At 35.6% G+C, this 19246-nt stretch overlaps 1 protein-coding gene across 2 annotated transcripts in view; it reads left to right on the top strand.

The window, feature by feature from the left end:
• WDR70 (WD repeat domain 70) overlaps positions 1 to 19246 on the top strand; it is a 145727-nt gene that overhangs the window by 25889 nt on the left and 100592 nt on the right. For both annotated transcript variants that reach the window (XM_086867640.1, XM_086867639.1), the window contains exon 5: positions 346 to 541. In XM_086867640.1, the coding sequence (XP_086723766.1) occupies positions 346 to 541 (196 nt within the window). The remainder of the gene's footprint in view (positions 1 to 345; positions 542 to 19246) is intronic.

Raw genomic sequence — 19246 nt, 5'->3', positions numbered from 1 at the left:
TTGGGAACTGCCAGCAGAGGGAGTGCGGCTATTTTGAATAAACTACACGAACGTAGAGACAACTACTCAGCTTTTCAGAAATTTACATGTGCCAAAAATAATGTGTTTGTGCAACCGATTTGTGCACTTGGTAGCAGAATGGTAATTTAATGTAACTTTTGGAACTCTTTAGAGTGTTTCAAAAGATGGTGGTGGGCCTTCATTCTGTTAATGAAAATTAGTATGCGTTTTGCTGCTAATTTTGGTGTCTACTGATTTACAAGAGTGCTTAACGTATTTTATCTGAAAATCATAGTGGAAGTGACAATATCCTTCAAATAGTAATGTTTTAAATTTTCCTTGTAGAGAGGCAGTGTGTAGTGAAAGTGAGGACAACTCAAATGAAGCATTAAGTGGTCCTTCAATGCAATCCCAGAGTTCTGCTAAAGGTCCAGCTGAGGATACTGATGATGATGAAGAATTCATCGGGCCACCACTTCCCCCTGGGTTCAAGGACAGTGATGACGACAATGACAATGATGATACAGAGGAGGAAGATAATGTAAGTAGTTTGTTTCCTTTTGATGTTTTAATCCTTTGAATGGGCTCTGATTTGTATGTGTGTCATTCCTTTTTGATGGAATTTCCAGGTGATGTATGACTTTTTCAAAATGCAGGTTTTCTGTTTTTCTTGCAGTTTATCTGTGTTTCTAATGGTAATTCATCAAATTAAAATAATTATTTTTATTTAAAAATATCAGGATTTAAAATAAAAATATGCATGAGTGAGTCTCAAGGGCAATTCAGCATCAATTACTATATATGTTTTCATGTTATGAAAGAACTAGATAAATAAATATTTAATATGGCTATTTTAAATTGTTTATTTCCCAAAGCATATGCAGAATTTTGTGTGAGAAAGAGGAGGCAGAGGTAGGCTTGAATCTGGGGAAAACAATTGTGCCAGAACTGTTTTTAGGAAATGAAGTCTTGGTAACGGAGGGCTTTTTGGTTGGGTGGTTGTTTTTTTTATTGTTTATTTGTGTTTGATTTGCTTTTTTCTAAATAAGTGCCAGACGTAATTGTTTTTAAGAGTAGAGATTTTTTTATCTGTGTTGAAATCGAGAACCCCTAACAGCCTGACTTTGGTATCACAGATATTCAGTTAACCAGCCTTCCTGTATTTAATTAAAAGGCATCTGGATCTAGCACTGGGTGATGCGGTTTAAGGGTTACAGTGGTAGTGCAGTGTTGGACAGAATGGTCTTAAAGGTCTCTTCCAACCTTGATTATTTGATCATTCTGTGAAAAGATTAATGGTTTGATGTTTGTTCTTCAAAACTGCCTGGATTGAATATTTTGTGGCATTGGGTGTGATGGTTTCCATGTGTAACAACAGTGATAGAAGTCTTGTGAAAACAGCCTTACTTATAGCTGTTTTGAACCATCTTGTAACAGAAGAAGACCTGTGTGTCCTGTTACACAAATGTAAAGCAAACTAAAAAACCCTGAATTTCCAGGTGTCCCAAGGCTTTCCTTTTGATTTTACCAGGGATTCAGTTTTTTTCTTCTTTTTCTATAACATCTCTTACCTTTCATGTTTTTAACTTACAATTTAAAGTTTAGAGGTCTCATTTTAAATGCTTGAGAGGAACTTCTTAAGTCATGACATGAGTAATTCTTAGAGTGAGCCTAAACCTATGTGATGACAAAGTTTTCTTGTTTTGTTTTTTCTTGCTTACAGGGCATAAGTGGTGGGAAATTGTGGTGTCTTAGATATTTACATCACTTCACCAAATTAATTTGATTCACTGTTGCCTGTGGATCTCTTTAATTGTCAGACTGCACATTTTAGTTCCATATCTCCTGTGATTGTATCTGTACCCTGCAGATGGCTTGTTCTGTCTCAGGGAACCATGCAGAGATAAATACAGAATTTTCTTTGAGAATGACACAAAACCTAAATTTAATCACTGTTGACCTGTGTCAGAAATTGTCTTAACTTTTTAGCTGTCAGGGCACTGTGGAGTTGGTGTCTGTTCCTGAGGGCATCATAGACTCAGTGGGTTTAAGTTGCTTTGGGTCATGTTGTATTAAAATCACTATTTATTTTCTGCCAACTTCTTCAGGATGCCAAAGGCAAAACAATTTCCAGGAACAGCTGACTTTATGTTAGCCTGTCTTTCTCAGTAGTCACTGTGCTGAGTGGCTGCTTTAATTTCTAACAAGACACTGGTATTTATTTTTTATTCATACGTATTTGAATAATATGCTACAACTGGCTTGATGAAGTGAAGTTACTGGCAACCAGAGTTAAAAGACCCTAATGAAAAGTTTCAGACAGAAAGGTAACTTGCAGTCTGGTGTGATTTAAGTTTGTCTGAACTTAAGACAATAGTTACAAAACAGTCTAGAATAGATTTGGTTGAGAATAAGCAGAGCAGCAGAAATATGAGACTTGTGGGTTTTCAGTCTAAACAGTTAATTTATAACTGGGGAGATTTTGTGTCAGTGTGAATGCCAGAGGCCTTTGGGGTCTAGAGCCTTCCCTTATTGCTGCTCATGAACTCAGTTATTTTCTTTCCTGTGAAGGGAATCAGGAAGCAGCTGTGCTTTCCTGGTTTCCTGTTGATCGATTGGTGATCACAGTATGATCTTGCGAGCCCCAAGGAAGGCAGGTGTTGCAGTTGTGAGAACCCTGTGATTCCTTTCTTTTGCTTGTACATAGCCTGTGGTCGGTTTGCATGGGTGCAGAACTGAGATGGGAGGAACTAAAAGCTGAATATTTTTCTACCCAGATGTAGTGTGAGACTTTCTCTCTTTTATTATCATATTTTGTTGCTGAAGTAATTTCTTGAAAACACAAGTGTCTGTGGTTTTGATCCTGATGGAATCAAATTTTGCTTTAGTAGTTCTAGGTGTTGCAGTGTATAATTTGTAATCTGAAGTCTTGTGAATTTTGTATGACAGATAAAATACATAAAAATCGCTTCATCCTGACATTTTCCCACTGTCTCTCAAGCCTGACGTCAGATGTGGGTTTTTTTACGCTATTGCTTGTGCAGTTTTTGCTTTCTTATGGCAGACTGTCAGTAAAGATGTTTGTCAAATTTGGCTTGCTATGAGGCAGACAACTTTAGAGACCAGGGTTGGCCCAAGACTGCCCAGCTCACATGAGTTATTTTACTGGATAAACATTAAGGTGGAAGGAGTAGGTGGTAGTTATTTTCTTTGATGGGAGATTGTCTTCCGTCTTGGTGTTTTTATGGGAAAAATTACTAACTGCAGTTAATTGCTGAATGTTTTGAATTGGCACTGGTATTTTTTGAGTGTTAGGCAATTTTTATAATTTGCATAAATCATCCGCAATGCAAACCAAACATAATTTTTGTAACAGAGCCTTAGTTATTGTATTAAATGTCTGAATTGTGACTTGAGGTACTCTTTTCCCTCGAATTGACCTAAGTTCATTTGTTATATGCAAGTCTTTGTGTTGCTATTTCAAAGGATTTTTCTATGTTTGTTTAATCTGTGTTGATACTGATGATTAGTTACACTTAACCAATAAATATTTAGATTAAATGACTTCCTAATTTAGTCATTGACTTCCTAATTTTTATCATTCACTTCCATTTGTGTAAAAAGTGTTGATTCTTAACAAACCACATTATGCTTGTGAGTATTTATCCAAATGCATTACAGTGCTTGTTTTGTAGTAGTGTAAGGAATAGTGCTCTATCTAATAAATTTTGAGGACAGTAGGTACATATGGTCTTAATTCCCCCTGATAGTTTCCCCTTGGTTTAGTATCCTCTTTTATTTAAAAGGCTTGCAATAATTTGGAGAGTGAGGAAAGTTAAAGCTGGTTATTTGAGTTGTGATCAGCACTTACTTTTTCTGTGGTGCCTTTTCTTCTAATGGTGTAAAAATCTGGTGGGATCATCAGTGTCCGTTTTTCACACAGTCATAAGCTGAGAGGGGGAGGGAGGAAGCAGAACATCTTCTGTAGGGTGAAGTTTTTCAGGTATGGTTTATCCTGTGATGTAAACCTCTCTAGAAAATTTCAGGAAAGTAATTAAAAGAGAAAACAGCTTATTTTACAAGAGGGCAAATGGATAATAAGGACAATATAACATGTGGTATATTTTTGTTTGGGAAATAGGGTAGAGGCTTAGTCAGCTTTTTTCCCTGGCAAAATGCACTGAGAGGCTGTCTGATATGTGTGCACTTAAAATCTGAAGAGAAACAAAGACTAGCAAGAGTGGTTGTGTCAGTGTTGCTAGGTAGACAGGTTTAAATCTAGTACCTACACATTTTTCAAGGGAATGGATGACATGTGTTAGAGGACTTTAGAAACAGAGTGTGTATTTGTTAATGCTGTCTTCTACATACATGTTATTAGAAAATATGCTGAGATCTTTAACAAAACTTAATGTAGTGTTATCACACTTTTTCTGGTTTGAGGCAACCAGTAAAGGTTGTTGTTGAAGATTTTGCCAGATGGATTTGCAAGGATTTGCCTTCTATTTGGAGCTGAGTTACAGTTCATTCTCCTTTGGAACAGAGAACTGTTTCCCCCTGCAACACCAAAGGGATACTAATCATGTTGTAATTATGTCCCTGAAAAAAGTACAGCCTTGGGCCTCTTCATGGCCCAAGGCTGTACTCTGATTTGGCCTGTTTCCAAAATGATAGCATAGTTGTGTGCAGGTTTTAGAATTGTTTGGAGATATTTTAATTTTTTTTTCAGAAGTTTAACAGGACATACCGGTAATACTTGTTCAGAATGGAAGAAAGCCATTTCCTGCTGATTTAGAGGGAGAATTTAAATAGACTGTAATTGCTCCAATTAGAATTTGGCTATGGTACCAGACTAAAAATTATGGTGTTGTAAAAATAAATAAATGATGTGGGAATTTTTAGTCATCCTAAGGATTTGTAAGATTTAGACTGAGAATTGTCTGTCCTGTAACTGCTGAATCTTATTTACCCAGTCATGTTTCATCTTGTCTAAAGAGGAAAAAGTATAGTAAGCTGAACAAAGCAATTTATTGTATCCAACAGAGACAGAAAAGTGTGGTTTTGAGGGTGAGAGACATTACCTTATAAATAATTCTAGTTATTGAGAAAATAATTGGTAGCAGCTAACCATTATTTGCGATTTGCTTGTGTTACCTTCCTATATAAATATGAAGCAAATGCTCTTTTCATATGCATGTTACGTTCTTAGGTCTTAACAATGAAAATGAGGTAAATGTATTTTATTTATATTAAACTTGGAACAAATTGTGGCATTTTTTTAATGATCATGAATGTGGCTACTGGTGGTGCAAAGACTGGGAAAAATTATATCCAAAGTTAGTTAAAATAGATTTGCAAACTCTGAAAAAATTAGAAGAAAACAAAATAATCAAGCTCTGTCTTCCAGTGTGAGAGAATCAAACAGAAGCTGTAAAAAAAGGAATACTCAAGAAACAGAGATCATCATATGGAGAGGAAGCTAACAAGTTAATTCCCTTAGGGAATGTTGGTCTTTCAAAAAAGGCATGGGGTGTTTGCTCATCTCCTCTTCAACCAAGTGCCCCGGAGTTCATGATAACCCACTGTTTCTAGAGTGTTCTTGCAAGATGTCTGTTGCTTAATTCTGCAGAACTTAGTAAGGCCAAGCCTTCTCTGTTACATGTAACACCATCCTTTCTGGTGAATGGTATTTTAATTAATTTGTAATATGACAGAATATGAAAAGTTTTAGAATCTTTCCCCTACAGAAAGGTACTTAGAGTCCTGAGAGTCCAGAAGTATTCTGTGGGAACATTAAGAGTCATATATTTGTTGACTGTGAGGTGCTTCAGAGTTAGAGAGATGATTTTACCAGTATTAAATAAAATGTGATACAGAACGTAATTATAGTTTTTACTGCCCTTTTAAACGAAGTTCAGAGATCTTCTTATGTCCTGTTTTTACTTTTTATCAGCTCCTTTAGAGACCCTTTACCAGGTCAGCTTTAGCTGGTATAGCCTGTAGAAAGCATTCCTCAAGAGCTGCTGGTACCACTTTGAAGAGGGAGCTGTTAAGAGTGATACAAGGTGTTCTTCATCTTAAGGCCAGATATGCTGTGGCTGTAAACTTTCCACAGTTAAAACATGGGATCCTCATGCTCAACCCACGGAGACCCTTGATTTCTTTTTAGCCAGATGATTTTGTAGAAGGTAGTGTCTTCTATGGTGCTTGAAGGGATACTAGACTTTTAATTCTTATTTCTGCCAAGGCATGCATAACCTTGAGCCTGTACAATGACCTACCCCTTTAGGGAAAAAAAAAAAATTAAGTCTTTCTCAGCATGTATTCTGCATGTTTATCTCAATCACAAGAGTATCATGTTTGAATCACTATTATTTAACAATGGGTAGTTGCAGTTGTACATGGAATGATATATGCAGTGCAATGCTGTACATTGGTACATGCAATGGTATTTGAACATTCTATCCTGAATATTACTTTCTGTACGTCCAGTAAAAGTTGGGATCTTTGGAGGTGAAGAAATTGGCTTAACTCTTTGAGAACTAAAAACACAGTCAAAATGAAGTAGTGACTGCCTCTTTACCTGATGCTAGATGCATTTTTGGCAGTTGTGAGAAATTTTCAATATACTTTTAAAAAGAAGCACAAATAGCATATTGTTTCTATCAGTGTTAAAATGTATAATTTTTTTTAAAATTTGGCGGGGGAACTAACAGCAGTGGTCACACTGTATTCAACCTTGTTGGCATCACTATGGAAAACACAAATTGAAGATAGCAGGTTTTCTCTGTATTTGCCTCTGTATTTGGCATGTGAGTGTTGTCTGTTTGAAAAATTATTTGTGCTCTAAACAGAATAATGAGAAATACAGGTACAGAGTACTCTTACTTGAATCAAGGGGAAAATAAAGTGGGTGATAACAAGTACTTGAAATATTTATGGTGGGGGGATGAATAAATAATTTAAAAGGATTGGATTTGAAGGAAGAGTGTAAGTGACATGCAGTTACACTTCCTCCCCAAAACAAGTCTTCACAGGACTTTTGATGAACAAATGATTTATGTTAAACTATTGGAAGTGCAGACCACTCCAGTGGAGTCCTTGGAGAGCAATTTTGTTGACTCTAGGAATGTCTGCTGTTTGTTTAAAAGATGGTTTTGGATTTTTATGAATGTGAGACTACCACACGTATTGTTTTACAACTGCTGCAGTGGCGTCTTTTATTTGCAGGTGAGCACTTAGCAGTATACAGGGACTATGTATAGACTTGATGCTAACAGTATCCAGATCACACAACAATCACACTGAACTTCCTTCCTTTTCTCCTGCTGATCCTTTTCTTTGTATTTTAAAGCCTAATAAAATTATTTTCAAATTCTTAAGATCTTGGATAGTATTTTACTGCTTTACCTTGTGTTCTATTCATGAATGTTTATTTGACATACCATTGTAACTAAAGATTCATAAATATTCAAATAACCAAATATGGAAAGAAGAAAGACTTTTTTCTGATTTCCTTTCATAAACCAATATAGTTACTCTCTCCAGAGGATCTGAATAATCATAAAAGATCCATTGTATGACTTTCTACTAACAATGGCTTTTTGTGAAATTCTGAGGCTTTTGAAACAGGCTTTTGTAAACTATTTATTCCTTTATTTTACTTAAGAGCATTTTAATTTTGCACATTATCAGTTTTAAATCTGTTGGTACTATAGAAAAATTTTTTGAAAAGTCTCGATTACTTAATGACAGTTAAGATAGAGACTTCTTTTTCAGTTTTCTTCTAAGATCCTGCATCTGTTTATATAAGAGCATTAGTTTCTTAAGCAAAAGTTGCATTCATATAAACGTCATGTGCAAGAACAGCAAAAAGGTTGTTACATAACCCTTATTTCCCAATTTAAAATTAATAGTTCAGGCAAGACCTTTATGTGGTAGTGTTAGGGAGCTTCCCATTGAGCCTTCTAAAATAGGGCTTAATGGAAATATCTAATAAATAGACTTCTCATGAAGCTCATGTTCATTATTTAAGGTTGGATGATTATATCCATTTTCATGTAAATATTATGTTGACTTCAGTGGGACTGCAGACATAAGACTGCAGACATAGACCTCCAGTTCTGTGAGTGGGAGTGAATATGCATATTTAATGAAAGTTGCAGTGGTAACTTTGCTTATATACTATTAATAAGGCAGAAGACACAGACAAAATCTAGTGTGCTTCAATGAGAAAGAGGGTTATTTGTGACATTCAGTTTTATTTCCAAGTTTAATTAGTTAACCAGTGTTAAATAAATGAAAGTGTATGGTGTGTTTCAGCAAAGTGTGCTCTCAAGGTGGTGATAAAAAACTCATGAGTGGAACAGTCTGCTTAACCATAGTACTGCCAGCTAACATCAATATGCTTCTTTCTTTTTTTTTTTTTTTATTTTTTTAATTTTTTTTCCCCCCATAATTGCATAGAGGGACAGTGACCACAGATGCACACCAGCCTTCCTGGAACTTTAGTAGTCTGACATAGTTTCCACAGCCCTCTTTAGCAGCTAGCTTGGAACAGTTTTTAGAGCAAGTAGAACTATGTCAAGATTTTGATTTGGATTATTTGGATGTGTGGAATTAATTTCAGTGAGCATTCTCATGTGGTGAAACACAGTGTTTTAAATAAGGGTTGAACTCAGCCAGACATAGTGACCTTTTGCAGTACAGAAGCCCCTTAGGTCATCTTTCATATAATAATGAGTATGAACCATGTCATGATTTGGGAACGGTATTCCCCAATTTAGTACTCCCATTAAAAAGAAAATATGAGCTGCTCCCCTCCCTCTCTCTGGTGGGACACACAAAAGGCAGAGATCAGAGGGGTTTAGATAAGAACAGTTTACTGGAAACAGCAATGAATATGAAAGCAAAGAGCAACAGCAAGAATAGTAGTAATCAGAGTATGCAGGGAGAAGGTGCTTCACATGGAAAATGGTCTCTACACCTGGAACAGTTAAGCAAAGTTAACTGGAAGTCAAGTCAAGTTGACTTGAAGTTTTGGTGACTGGAAAAGGTATGCCCTTCCTCTTTGAAGAGTCCCTTTGCCCTATGCCTGGCGCTGACATGAGGTGTAATTGAGTAGTATAGTGTCTTGTCCATGCCCTGTCATGCTGAACTGGCATAGAACCAGGACAATGCAGGAAATAAATTCTGGAACAGCTATAGAAATCAGGAATAGAACTTATTTTTCTACACATGACCAAAACTTTATTGTGGAAAAAAATGGCTTTGAAGAGTTTTTGACTCAATTAATTAATTCAGGTATCTAGAATGAAAGCAGGAGCTAGAGGTCTAATTGATAAGATTTATTTTCATGGAAATGTTAGAAAGTCTAGCTTGTTTTTTTCAGTTAAGTATTTCACAAATATGGCAAATATAGTGATACTTCCCCATCACTTACCATAAGGTGTGTATTTCTAGATTAATTCAGGTGTCAGAAAGAGGGGATAACCTTTATTAGAGTTAAAATCATCCTACCAATGAGGACAAATTTTATATTAATGTCTATCTCTAGCTTATGTGAATTAGTTGGTCTTTTCCTATTATGTACTACAGGTAAACCATGGGACTTGATGCTTTTATTTAAAGATGGAAACAAAAAAAATAATCATGTTATACATGTAGCCTTTTCCTTTTTTCTCTCGTGATAAAATTGGACTTGTCAACTTTGGAAGATTAGTTGGAGGATGGAGAAGTTACTTAGGATTTATATAGCAGCGTGTTTCTTTCATAGCTCAGTAATCTTAAAAGTTTCATGCATTGTCTGGATTTATAAAGGGATCTTTTTCTAACCAGCCTTTTACTTATGTGTTTTGGAACATGCTGGTCTCTGCAAAGAAGGCAAATGCACATATCAAGCTCTGTGTGGCATCTCTGGGCGTCAGCTGGCTTTCAGTGCCACCAGATTTGTAGCTTTTTGCAGTTCAAACACTCTGGGTATGTCTTTTGCAAAGTAACTGCTTGTTGTTTTAAATATAAGAGTAAAGGTATTTCTCAGTGACATTCCTTCCTAAAGTTCATTTGCTGCCTTTTTTACTGAGTACCAAAAATGTCAGAAATGGAAATTCAGAAGAAAATTTAAGTAGCTTAATCATCCTTGGAGTCTACAAACTGCCCATGCCTGTTCTATAAGATCACTGTGACTCAGAGTGCTGAATCATTTAAATGACAACCTCTTCCTGGTCTACAGTGTCAAGTCTTGGTCTTTATGAGCATTCTATGCCATTTTAGATGCCTTAAGACCATCTAAAAATAAATTGGTTTTTATCTCCATAAATTTTTCCTGTAGAAAATAATAAAATTTTGGAGAAGATGTAAACACACATGTACTTGTTGCTTTTTTTGTATCACTTATGTTTTTTCCATACATTTACTTTTCCTCATGTTTAAAAAATGCTGTCTCATTTGGATGACATGCATGGGAATGCAGGCACACAAGTTTAAATGTTGGGTCACACATAAGAGTGTGATCATTTTTGACTCATTAGAGGTATATAATCCAAATTTAAATTCTAGAAATAACAATGCCAGAGTAAACTTCACAGTACATCTCAGTAGAAAATAGTTTAAGAATTCTGACACAGATTTCTTTTTTTTCAACGGTATAATAACTGCTTGTTTTAATAACTTCATTTGTTTTAACTTGGCATTTATTACATTCATTTTCTCAGAGTCCTTCAGAGTTGTTTCTCTGTTCTATGATTAAATGCTGCCTTATCTAGCATTTTCTTTGGTAAGGACAGGCAGTTGATTTGGTTTGGTTTTGTTTTTTTCCCTTTTTCTTTTTTTTCAGACAAGTTCTCTGAAAGAGCACTTGATTGCTCTTCCTAAGGTGCCTTAAGGGATCAGGCGTTCTGTTGATCCTCTGTGTCCCATTCCTCCTTGTATCCCTATCTATTGTGACTCACATATTTGTCCTTTCTGTGAAGGAATTAATGAAAAATATTTTTTAACATATTTTAATATTTTTTAATATTTTTAATATATTTTTAAATAACAATTTTTATATTTGTTTATTTATTTGTTTACATTTATGTTTGTATTTGTGACAGTGCAAGCCTGTGAGTATTAAAGTTTTTGCATTGGACAACTGCAATTTTAAAAGCAGATTCCTCCAATTATCTCTAAATTAATGGTGTAAGGCTTAGTCCAGTTACTGCCCATAAATATTTTTCTTATGGAAGACAATTATGATACATTGAATGGACAGTGAATTTATGAGAAAGCCTAATGGTAGTTTCCTGGGATTTCTCCAAGTCTTGTTGTCCAAATAAGAAATTGCATTCTGTTTCCAATGAATGAATAGTAGTAAAATAATTCAATGCATTTTCAGCAGAAATATTAATTCCTCTGAGTAAAATGAATGCCACTAAATCTAAATCAGTTATAACAATGCTATTTATAAAGCTATAAAGTAAGCATCTGCCCAATTCACATGATAGTTATGAAAACTGGTCCTGTCCTGTAAAAAATATGTTTGTCAGCTGTAGTTTAACTCTGTAGTTTAATGCAATTTGCATTAGTTTACCTCTTGACAATCGTCTCATAGTGTAGGAACTAATGGAAGTTGCAATTCTGTCTAGTACTTTTAAGGGAGTATACTCATAATGGACTCTGCAACCAAGTTTGAGTGGGTGGGAGAATATGACAGAAGTTAACTAAGTACTCTGGTAAAATTTTGTGTCCAGTTGCATCCTGTGGATGGGTGTCTGAAGAAGAATCAATGTTACTCTGAGTAATACTTTAAAGTGTTGAAAATTTCCATATTTTCTCCCAATGGGGAGAAAAATAAATTAAAAATGTGGGATTGCAGATTCATGTTTCCTTCTGATAATTATATATTTATCAAATCTACTCTCCAAGTATAGTAAGAAGATTTTCTGGAGTCAAGCTTGGCGCTTCTTGTGTTTTCGCTTTTTTGGAATATTAGTTACTGATACACACACACATATATATATATATATATTTAAACCAAATTTATATGTAAATGAAAAAGTATTTTTATGCTGTGTTTTCTCTTACGATTATGCAGCTGCTAAGGTAATTGGCTCATTTTCAGAACTAAACCAAGCAGGAGAATTTCACAGTAACTAGAACTTTCTAGAACTTCCTTTCTTTTTGGTTCAGAGCTTCTTGTAGGTATTGAAGTTTTTGTAGATAAAGAAAATGAAATCAATAGTGATTGTGCCACAGATCATCCTAAAGAAAGATCATTGGTAGGCTTAGGCTTTCTGTGTTAGGGAGCTGTCTTGCAAGCCAAGAGCTGATGAGAATCCAAACATGTGCAGAATGTTTCTCTTTGAAATAAGTTGAATAAATAATATTTAATTTATCTTTAACCTGTAACAACTCATCTTTCATCAAAGAAAACAACTCAGCTTTAGATTTTGTACGGTTTTTGAAAATACTGTGTGGCAACCCCTGACAGTGCACTGCCTGACCTTGCTCTGTGCCATTCTTCTTGCTGAAAAGGCATGCAGGAGGCACACTGACAATAATCTCTCAGCTTGGCACTTTTACAGTGAGAAGGGTTTACTGTGTAAGCATGAGGCTTAACATACCATACCTTGTTGTAACTGCAAGTTCTAAGAAGGTCATCTCAGGTCTTTCATCCTTTGGGGAGGGTAGGTTAAATTCAGTTCGTAGTAAGTGCAGCTCATATTAAAGCTTATTGGTTATTTGAGTTCTTTAAGTGCCGGTTTCTGGACACTAAAACAGTAAATATCATTTGGAGCAAATATGTAATGTTACGAAAAATTCCAGTATCTTAGCCAGAATTCTCCCACTTCCTTTATTGTGCAGAATTTTAATAGTGCAATTTCTTTTGCCCAGTCCCTGTCAGTATGTATATATACTTGTAAGTCCTTGATATCTACAACCAGCTGCAAAAATCTATTTATATGTATTTGCTCACTCTTTCTGTCTTCTTCCCTCACCTATAGTCCATGCTACTGGAATTGTTCAGTATCGTAGTGACTGTGAGGATTTCAGAATGCATGCGTAACTTACAGTAGGTTTTAATGGTTTTTGTACCTGTTTGTCTCAAATTGATGATTTTGTTTCAAAAGCAGGATCCTTTTGCTTTCTCTGTTTCCTTAATTCTGTATTACACTGAAATTCCAAGGGTTAGTGTTTCACAGGTTACCCAGTATCAGGGTTTCTGCATTGTAAAGGTTTTCACATTTTAATAGGTTGCCCTACACAGTCATTTCTGAAAGAATTGATTTATGTAGTGAATACTAAATTCTCTAATTTTCTTCAGTAAATAAGGCAGTTTCTCCCTGTCTATAGCTGTTTATCAGATCTCACTAGAAGAACCTAAGACAAGGGGTTGCTTTCTTTACATGGAGATCCATTTTTGCTGTCTCAGACTGGATATTACTTGTGGTAGCTAAATGAACTGAGGATCCAGAGTACCTAAATGTATGATAGGGAAGGCCAGGTAAATTCTGAAAGCAAGCATGTAAAGACAAGTGCCTTCAAATGACCTGTACTTCGCAATTTTTCTGTAAACAGAATAATGGCATTGAAAAACTCACTGTGAAACATTTTGCTTTGGAAGCATGTCTACTGTCCATTTTGTGTGGCTTCCAAGAGGTGAAATATAAATTCTTAAGAAGCTTGGGAAACAGTTAAGTATGGGACAACAGTAGATATTATGTGAGACAGCATTAGTTTCAGAACTAAACCATGTCATTTTGTGGATCACATGTTCAAGGGGGATGTCAAACATGAGGTTAATGTTAAGAATTTGGGCTTACAGAACAAATTCCAGAAACAGGAGTTAAATTCTGCCCAAGTGCAGCAAACTGTGCAAAATTGGGAATCCGTTTTTGGCTTCCTTATGAGTTGCCTGGAATATGTCCATAACAGGGAATTTGAACAAATATGAGTGAAAAATCTTGGACTGCATTTGATTCAGATCATTATATGGGTCATACGTTCCTTCCCACCACTTCAGCCTTTCCTGTGAAAAGCCAGTAAATGTTTGTAAGCACTCTGCTTCTCGCATGCACATTTTTGGCATATTTTGTACTTTTGTTTCTTTTTTGATGGAATAGCATGTTTGACTTGCTTATTACAGGGGAAGATCTGCTAGAGGATTTTTTGAGCTTGCTTTTTAAATGGAAATTATGGAATCATGTGTTCCTTAGGAACCTCACCAGTCAGCCAGGAGGTATGAAATATCATGGCTCTGTTTTCTCAACAAGAACAAGACTGCACTTGTAACGTAAGCATTATACACAAAGCTTGTTATTTTTCTTCCCTCTTGTTGTGGGGGTTTTTTGTTTGTTTTTACATCCCCAGAGGACAAAGGCATGTAAAGTAGCCCTACCAAGAACTTGGGAATGAAAAGCTGGAAATGACCTGGCAGTGTGTCCTTGCAGCTCCAAAAGCTGGGGCTGCCTTCAGAGCCCCATGGGCAGCAGGGAAGGGAGGGGATTCTGCCCTTCTGCTATGCTTTGTGAGACCCCCCCCTGGATCCCCACCATAAAAAGAACCAGGGATCTTTCAGAGTGAAGGGCCACAGAGATGCTCAGAGGGCTGCTGCACCTCTCATATGAGGAAGAGGATGAGACATTTGGGACGTGAAGAAGAGAAGACACAGGAAACCTTACTGCAGGCTTCTGTACCTAAAGGATCCCCACAGGAAAGATGAGGACAAACATTTTAGCAGGGTCTGTAGTTATTGAGGAAGGGGTCATGACACTGAGCTAAGAGAGGGTTGATTTAGCTTAGATACAAGGTTTTTTACACTGAGGCTGATAGAACACTAGAACAGGTTACCCAGAGAGAGAGGTACATCTCTCACACATTGCTCCATCCCTGGAAACAGAATTCAAGTCCAGGTTGAACAGAGGTCTGTGCATCCTGATCTAGTTGAGGATACCCCTCATTCAGGGGCATTGGACTAAATGGCCTTTAGAGGTTCCTATCAACTTAAATATTCAATGACTGTTCATAAATAGTAGGCATTAATGATTTCTGTCTTGGTGGAATCTGAGCATCTCAAACTTACTATATTTACTGGAGTATCAGCATAGCACACCTGCAAGGTGGGACATTTTATCCTATTTAAAACATACAAGCACAAAAGCATTTGTCATACTGAAAATTTTACAGCAGATTTATAGTAGATACGTGGTCTTAAATCTGGAGTTCTTTATATCTGTGGACTGTGCTTTTCTTTCCTGACTCTTGCAAAGATAGTAATTGTAGAGTTTTATCTGAATAGCTGAAGTTGCCATCTTTGTACTAGATTGATGTGAACTATAAATAAATTAGTAACTGTTACGACCAAATTGAAGGTGCATATTGCTGTTAATCCATTTCAGCTAGGTTAGCAAGTTTATTATATATACAATTAATAGCAATTCCATTTGAATCATGTACTCCAAACTTTTAACTTTAGATTGTGAAAGGAAGAATATTTTTCCTGTAACACAAGTAATCTTTGTATAATATGGAGTATCATCAGTATTGTGAAGATCAAGAAACTTATTGAATAAGGAGAGGTATCATAGGTTGTATCTAATCTACATTTTCTGTATGTTACGAAAGAAGAAAGATCTATGAGATCTTAAATAATGTCAGTAAAAATCTGTGAAATGAGGCATTTCAGTAAGGTGTGATGTTGACTTTTTGTGTTCTTTTTCCGTGCACACAGCTAAAATGTTGTCTGTTGTCAAGACAATGGATCTTTATTTTAGTCTCAGTTAAAAAGTGAAAGCATTGCTTCTATGTACTTGCATACCTCAGGCTCCTTAAGGAATGACTATAATAAGTGTTGGATTTAACATGGGTAACATTCCACTGAAAGATGTATTGAGGTCTTTGTTCTTTTCCTGTATAACCCAGAGCTGAGCCATATTGAGCAGTTGTAGTTTGATTGCTTGGTAGAAATCAATGGCTCACTGTCTAGTTGTGTGTGTTGTCAGGTTTAATTGTAGTAATTTGGAATTTTCAGACTATGTTACGTGTATGGAAATCAATATTTTTGAGACAATATATGGGAGGGATCTCAACATTTACAGGTACTATAAAAAAATATACCATATAAATGCATAGAAGACAAGCACGTTTCATAATTGTTAGACACAGTATTTTATAATTGTTTGCTTTATGATTTCAGGTAAAGCCAGGTTATTCACACTGGTTACCATTTTTAACTAGTACTTAGTACTTGTCTTAAACACCTTGAAAATCATTACAGTGTTGCTGGGTATTACAACCATTTTAGCAATATAAGGTACCTAATCTGGCCGTAGTGCACTGCTTTCTTCTGCCATAAGCTTTAGATAAAAGAATACACCTGAGCGAAGCATGAAGGATGGTGTGTTTCTACCAAGCATGGACATCAAGTGCATACAATATGAAAGTATCTTTTTCCTCTTTTCAGATGCATAAAGTCACTTAGCTGTTTATTCTCATGTCACATTATATAAAATTGTGCTGCTATAAAAGAGAGCTTAAATGTTAATGTTTTGAAGGTAATTTATGGGTGACATGGGAGAATTAGTAATCGAAACAGTAATGGAATTGGAACCAGCTGTGGAAGCTACATAGGAAATTGTTCTTCCTTCCTGCAGTAACAGAGACATGCTGTAATTTTTAACCCTTGTCCTCCTACCTTCACCCTGTGGTTGCAGATCTTCTTTGCATGACTAGCTGGCAAACATACGTACACACAGACATACACTTGTATTCCTTACCCTAGTTATTTGACAAACTTGTAGACAACTGCAGTCATTCCCACTATGTGGGATGTTATACTTTTTAAACTTTCTGTCTCTTAAGATCTTGAAGTAAACTTTTGAATGGACACCTTTCACAATAACAGCTGTAGAACTGTTGAAAAGTGGAGTCTGTGGACATCTGTCTTGAGCTGTAATGGTTTAGTTTGCTGACGGTAGTGTGTTTGTGAAGAACAACAGGATTGCTAGGGAATATGAAAAACTTCACCATCGTTGCTGAAAATCTTATGGTGGATTCCTTGAAATAGGTATTATTTATTCTCATTTTTTCGATGAGGAAACTGAGGTATGTAGAAGTGAAATAAATTGCATAGTCAAAGGTCAAGGATTGGTCTACACCAATGATGTATTGTTTTAATTTTGGTCATTAAAACACAAACAATTTAGAAGAGGTGGCTTGCTAATGAGGTTGCCATTATACTGGTATAGAGGTTGTATTACCCTGATGCTTACGAAATGCTATGCTAACATGTTGACCAGAAGTCTTAAAATGAGCATAGGGCTCTTTTTTAATAGGAGGAAAAATGCATTTTATTTCAGTTGTAGTAATATCATTTTTGTTTTAGATAGTAATGCCAAATATTGATCATCTATTGGTTGCATTGTTTTTTTAAGTTTTGATGAGCCCAGGATTGTATTGCTGTTGATGGACATAATTTCACTGCTTACACTTGCAAAAGAAGCTTTAATACTTATTCTACTGCATATGTAATTTTAACATACTTCCATAGAAGTGCATGTAACTAAAACTGGGTTTTCCTGCATGAAGAAGCAAAACAAAGGCTTGGTAGTATTATTGACTTTTTAAATATATAGAGGGGAGCAATATTTTTTTGAAAAAAGATATTTAACTTGGTACATGTTTCTGAGTTGGAAGACACTTCATAAGTACTTGATTTTGACAGAGGTTAAATCTAGAGAACAGTAAAGCTATTTTAAAGAGTGAAAAACATCTAAGTGTTCATGGTTTATCTTGGTTAGTCAGGTGAAAGAACTTCATGCTCTTTATTCCCTCAAGTTTGTCAAATGGTAGTAATGATAAAGTGTCTGTATAGTTTAGATAAAAGATGTTTTGGAGCAAGTTTAATGTAAATAATGAAGTGAACTGGTTAGCAGGCTAAAAAATGTTATGCATTAATGAATGTTAAGTTCAGTCTGGTTATGCATCCTATGTTCAGGTTTTGGATTTTTTCATGTGTGTCTTTTACAGCATATTCCTTGTGGTAGAAATTCCACATGGACTCTGTGGTAGGAAATTCTACACAGGCTGAGTGTAAAATAGGTGAATGCCTGTTTGCTTCTGAGCTAAACATTTGGCACTTCTACTCTAAAAAATTCAAAGTTCACAATTATTTGTCCTTTCTGATGTCATAATTAAGCTATGGTTTGGAAACCTACCAACATGAACAGAGTTTTCACATTTGTTTTATTTTTCCTCATTGTCAGCTGATCTATGGTTGTGTGAACTGTTTTACTGTTGAAGAGTAAATGGAAGTACTCCATTATGTAAAAACAAAGTACTCTATTCAGCTCTAAGGAATAACTTTAATAAAGGATATGTCAGACTGAAAATGCTAGAGTTTTTTTTCATTCCTACCATGGCAGGTAGCAGTAATATTTTGTATTTTTTTACTGTAGTGAAAATGTGACTAGTTTGGTGGTATGTGGCAGTTGTAATAGTTTCAGCAAATTGGAAGTATTTATATTTATATTCATTTGGAACTGAGAAGATAATGTTAAAACAGATGGGTGGTTATATGAGTGGAATGTAACTGGAATACTCAGCTTAAGTAAATATGTCTCCAGAAACTGCAGAGGAAACTTGAATGACTCCAGGCAATTTTAGATTGAAATCAGTTTTATCAATGATTATAACTTGTTTTAGAAAAGGCTCAAGAGAATTTCTTTGGGATACATTGTGAGAACAATTCCCAGGTCATAATCATTAATACAAACTATGACTTCATAAATCAAAGGCTTGTTACAAATTTAGAAATTTATCTGAATGAGATTTTGGAACCTAGATGAAAAATAGCAACCTCCTGAAATCTGTCTAAAAGTAGCCCCCACAAGACAAATCAAGCAGGCTTTTTTCTGTACTTTACAAGTATGATGTTTATGTCTAAAAATGGTGCTTGCAAACATGCTGACATTTTATTTGTAATACCTTTCCTAAACTGCCAAGCCATTGGAGTCTTTTCAGAAAGGGATGTGCTGGTAAGTGGCATGAAAAGGAGGGGAGAGTTAATTGATGTTACCTGTTGTGTGTGGCACAGGCCCTCAGTTACCATTTGACCCAACATCTAATAAAATAAATTGTATCTGGTCTATAGTAATAACAGACATCTATTACTTTTAGGCAGTCATGTTGGAAATAAATATTTAATTTAAGGGCTTTTCCCTTGCTGATTGAACCTGAGAAAACACTTAGGTTCAGATCATTAGAGAAA

Source organism: Cyanistes caeruleus, chromosome Z, assembly GCF_971803275.1.
Source record: "Cyanistes caeruleus chromosome Z, bCyaCae1.hap1.1, whole genome shotgun sequence".
NCBI lineage: Eukaryota > Metazoa > Chordata > Aves > Passeriformes > Paridae > Cyanistes > Cyanistes caeruleus.
Note: the sequence above shows the minus strand (reverse complement) of the source record. Positions and strands in the feature narration are given on the sequence as shown.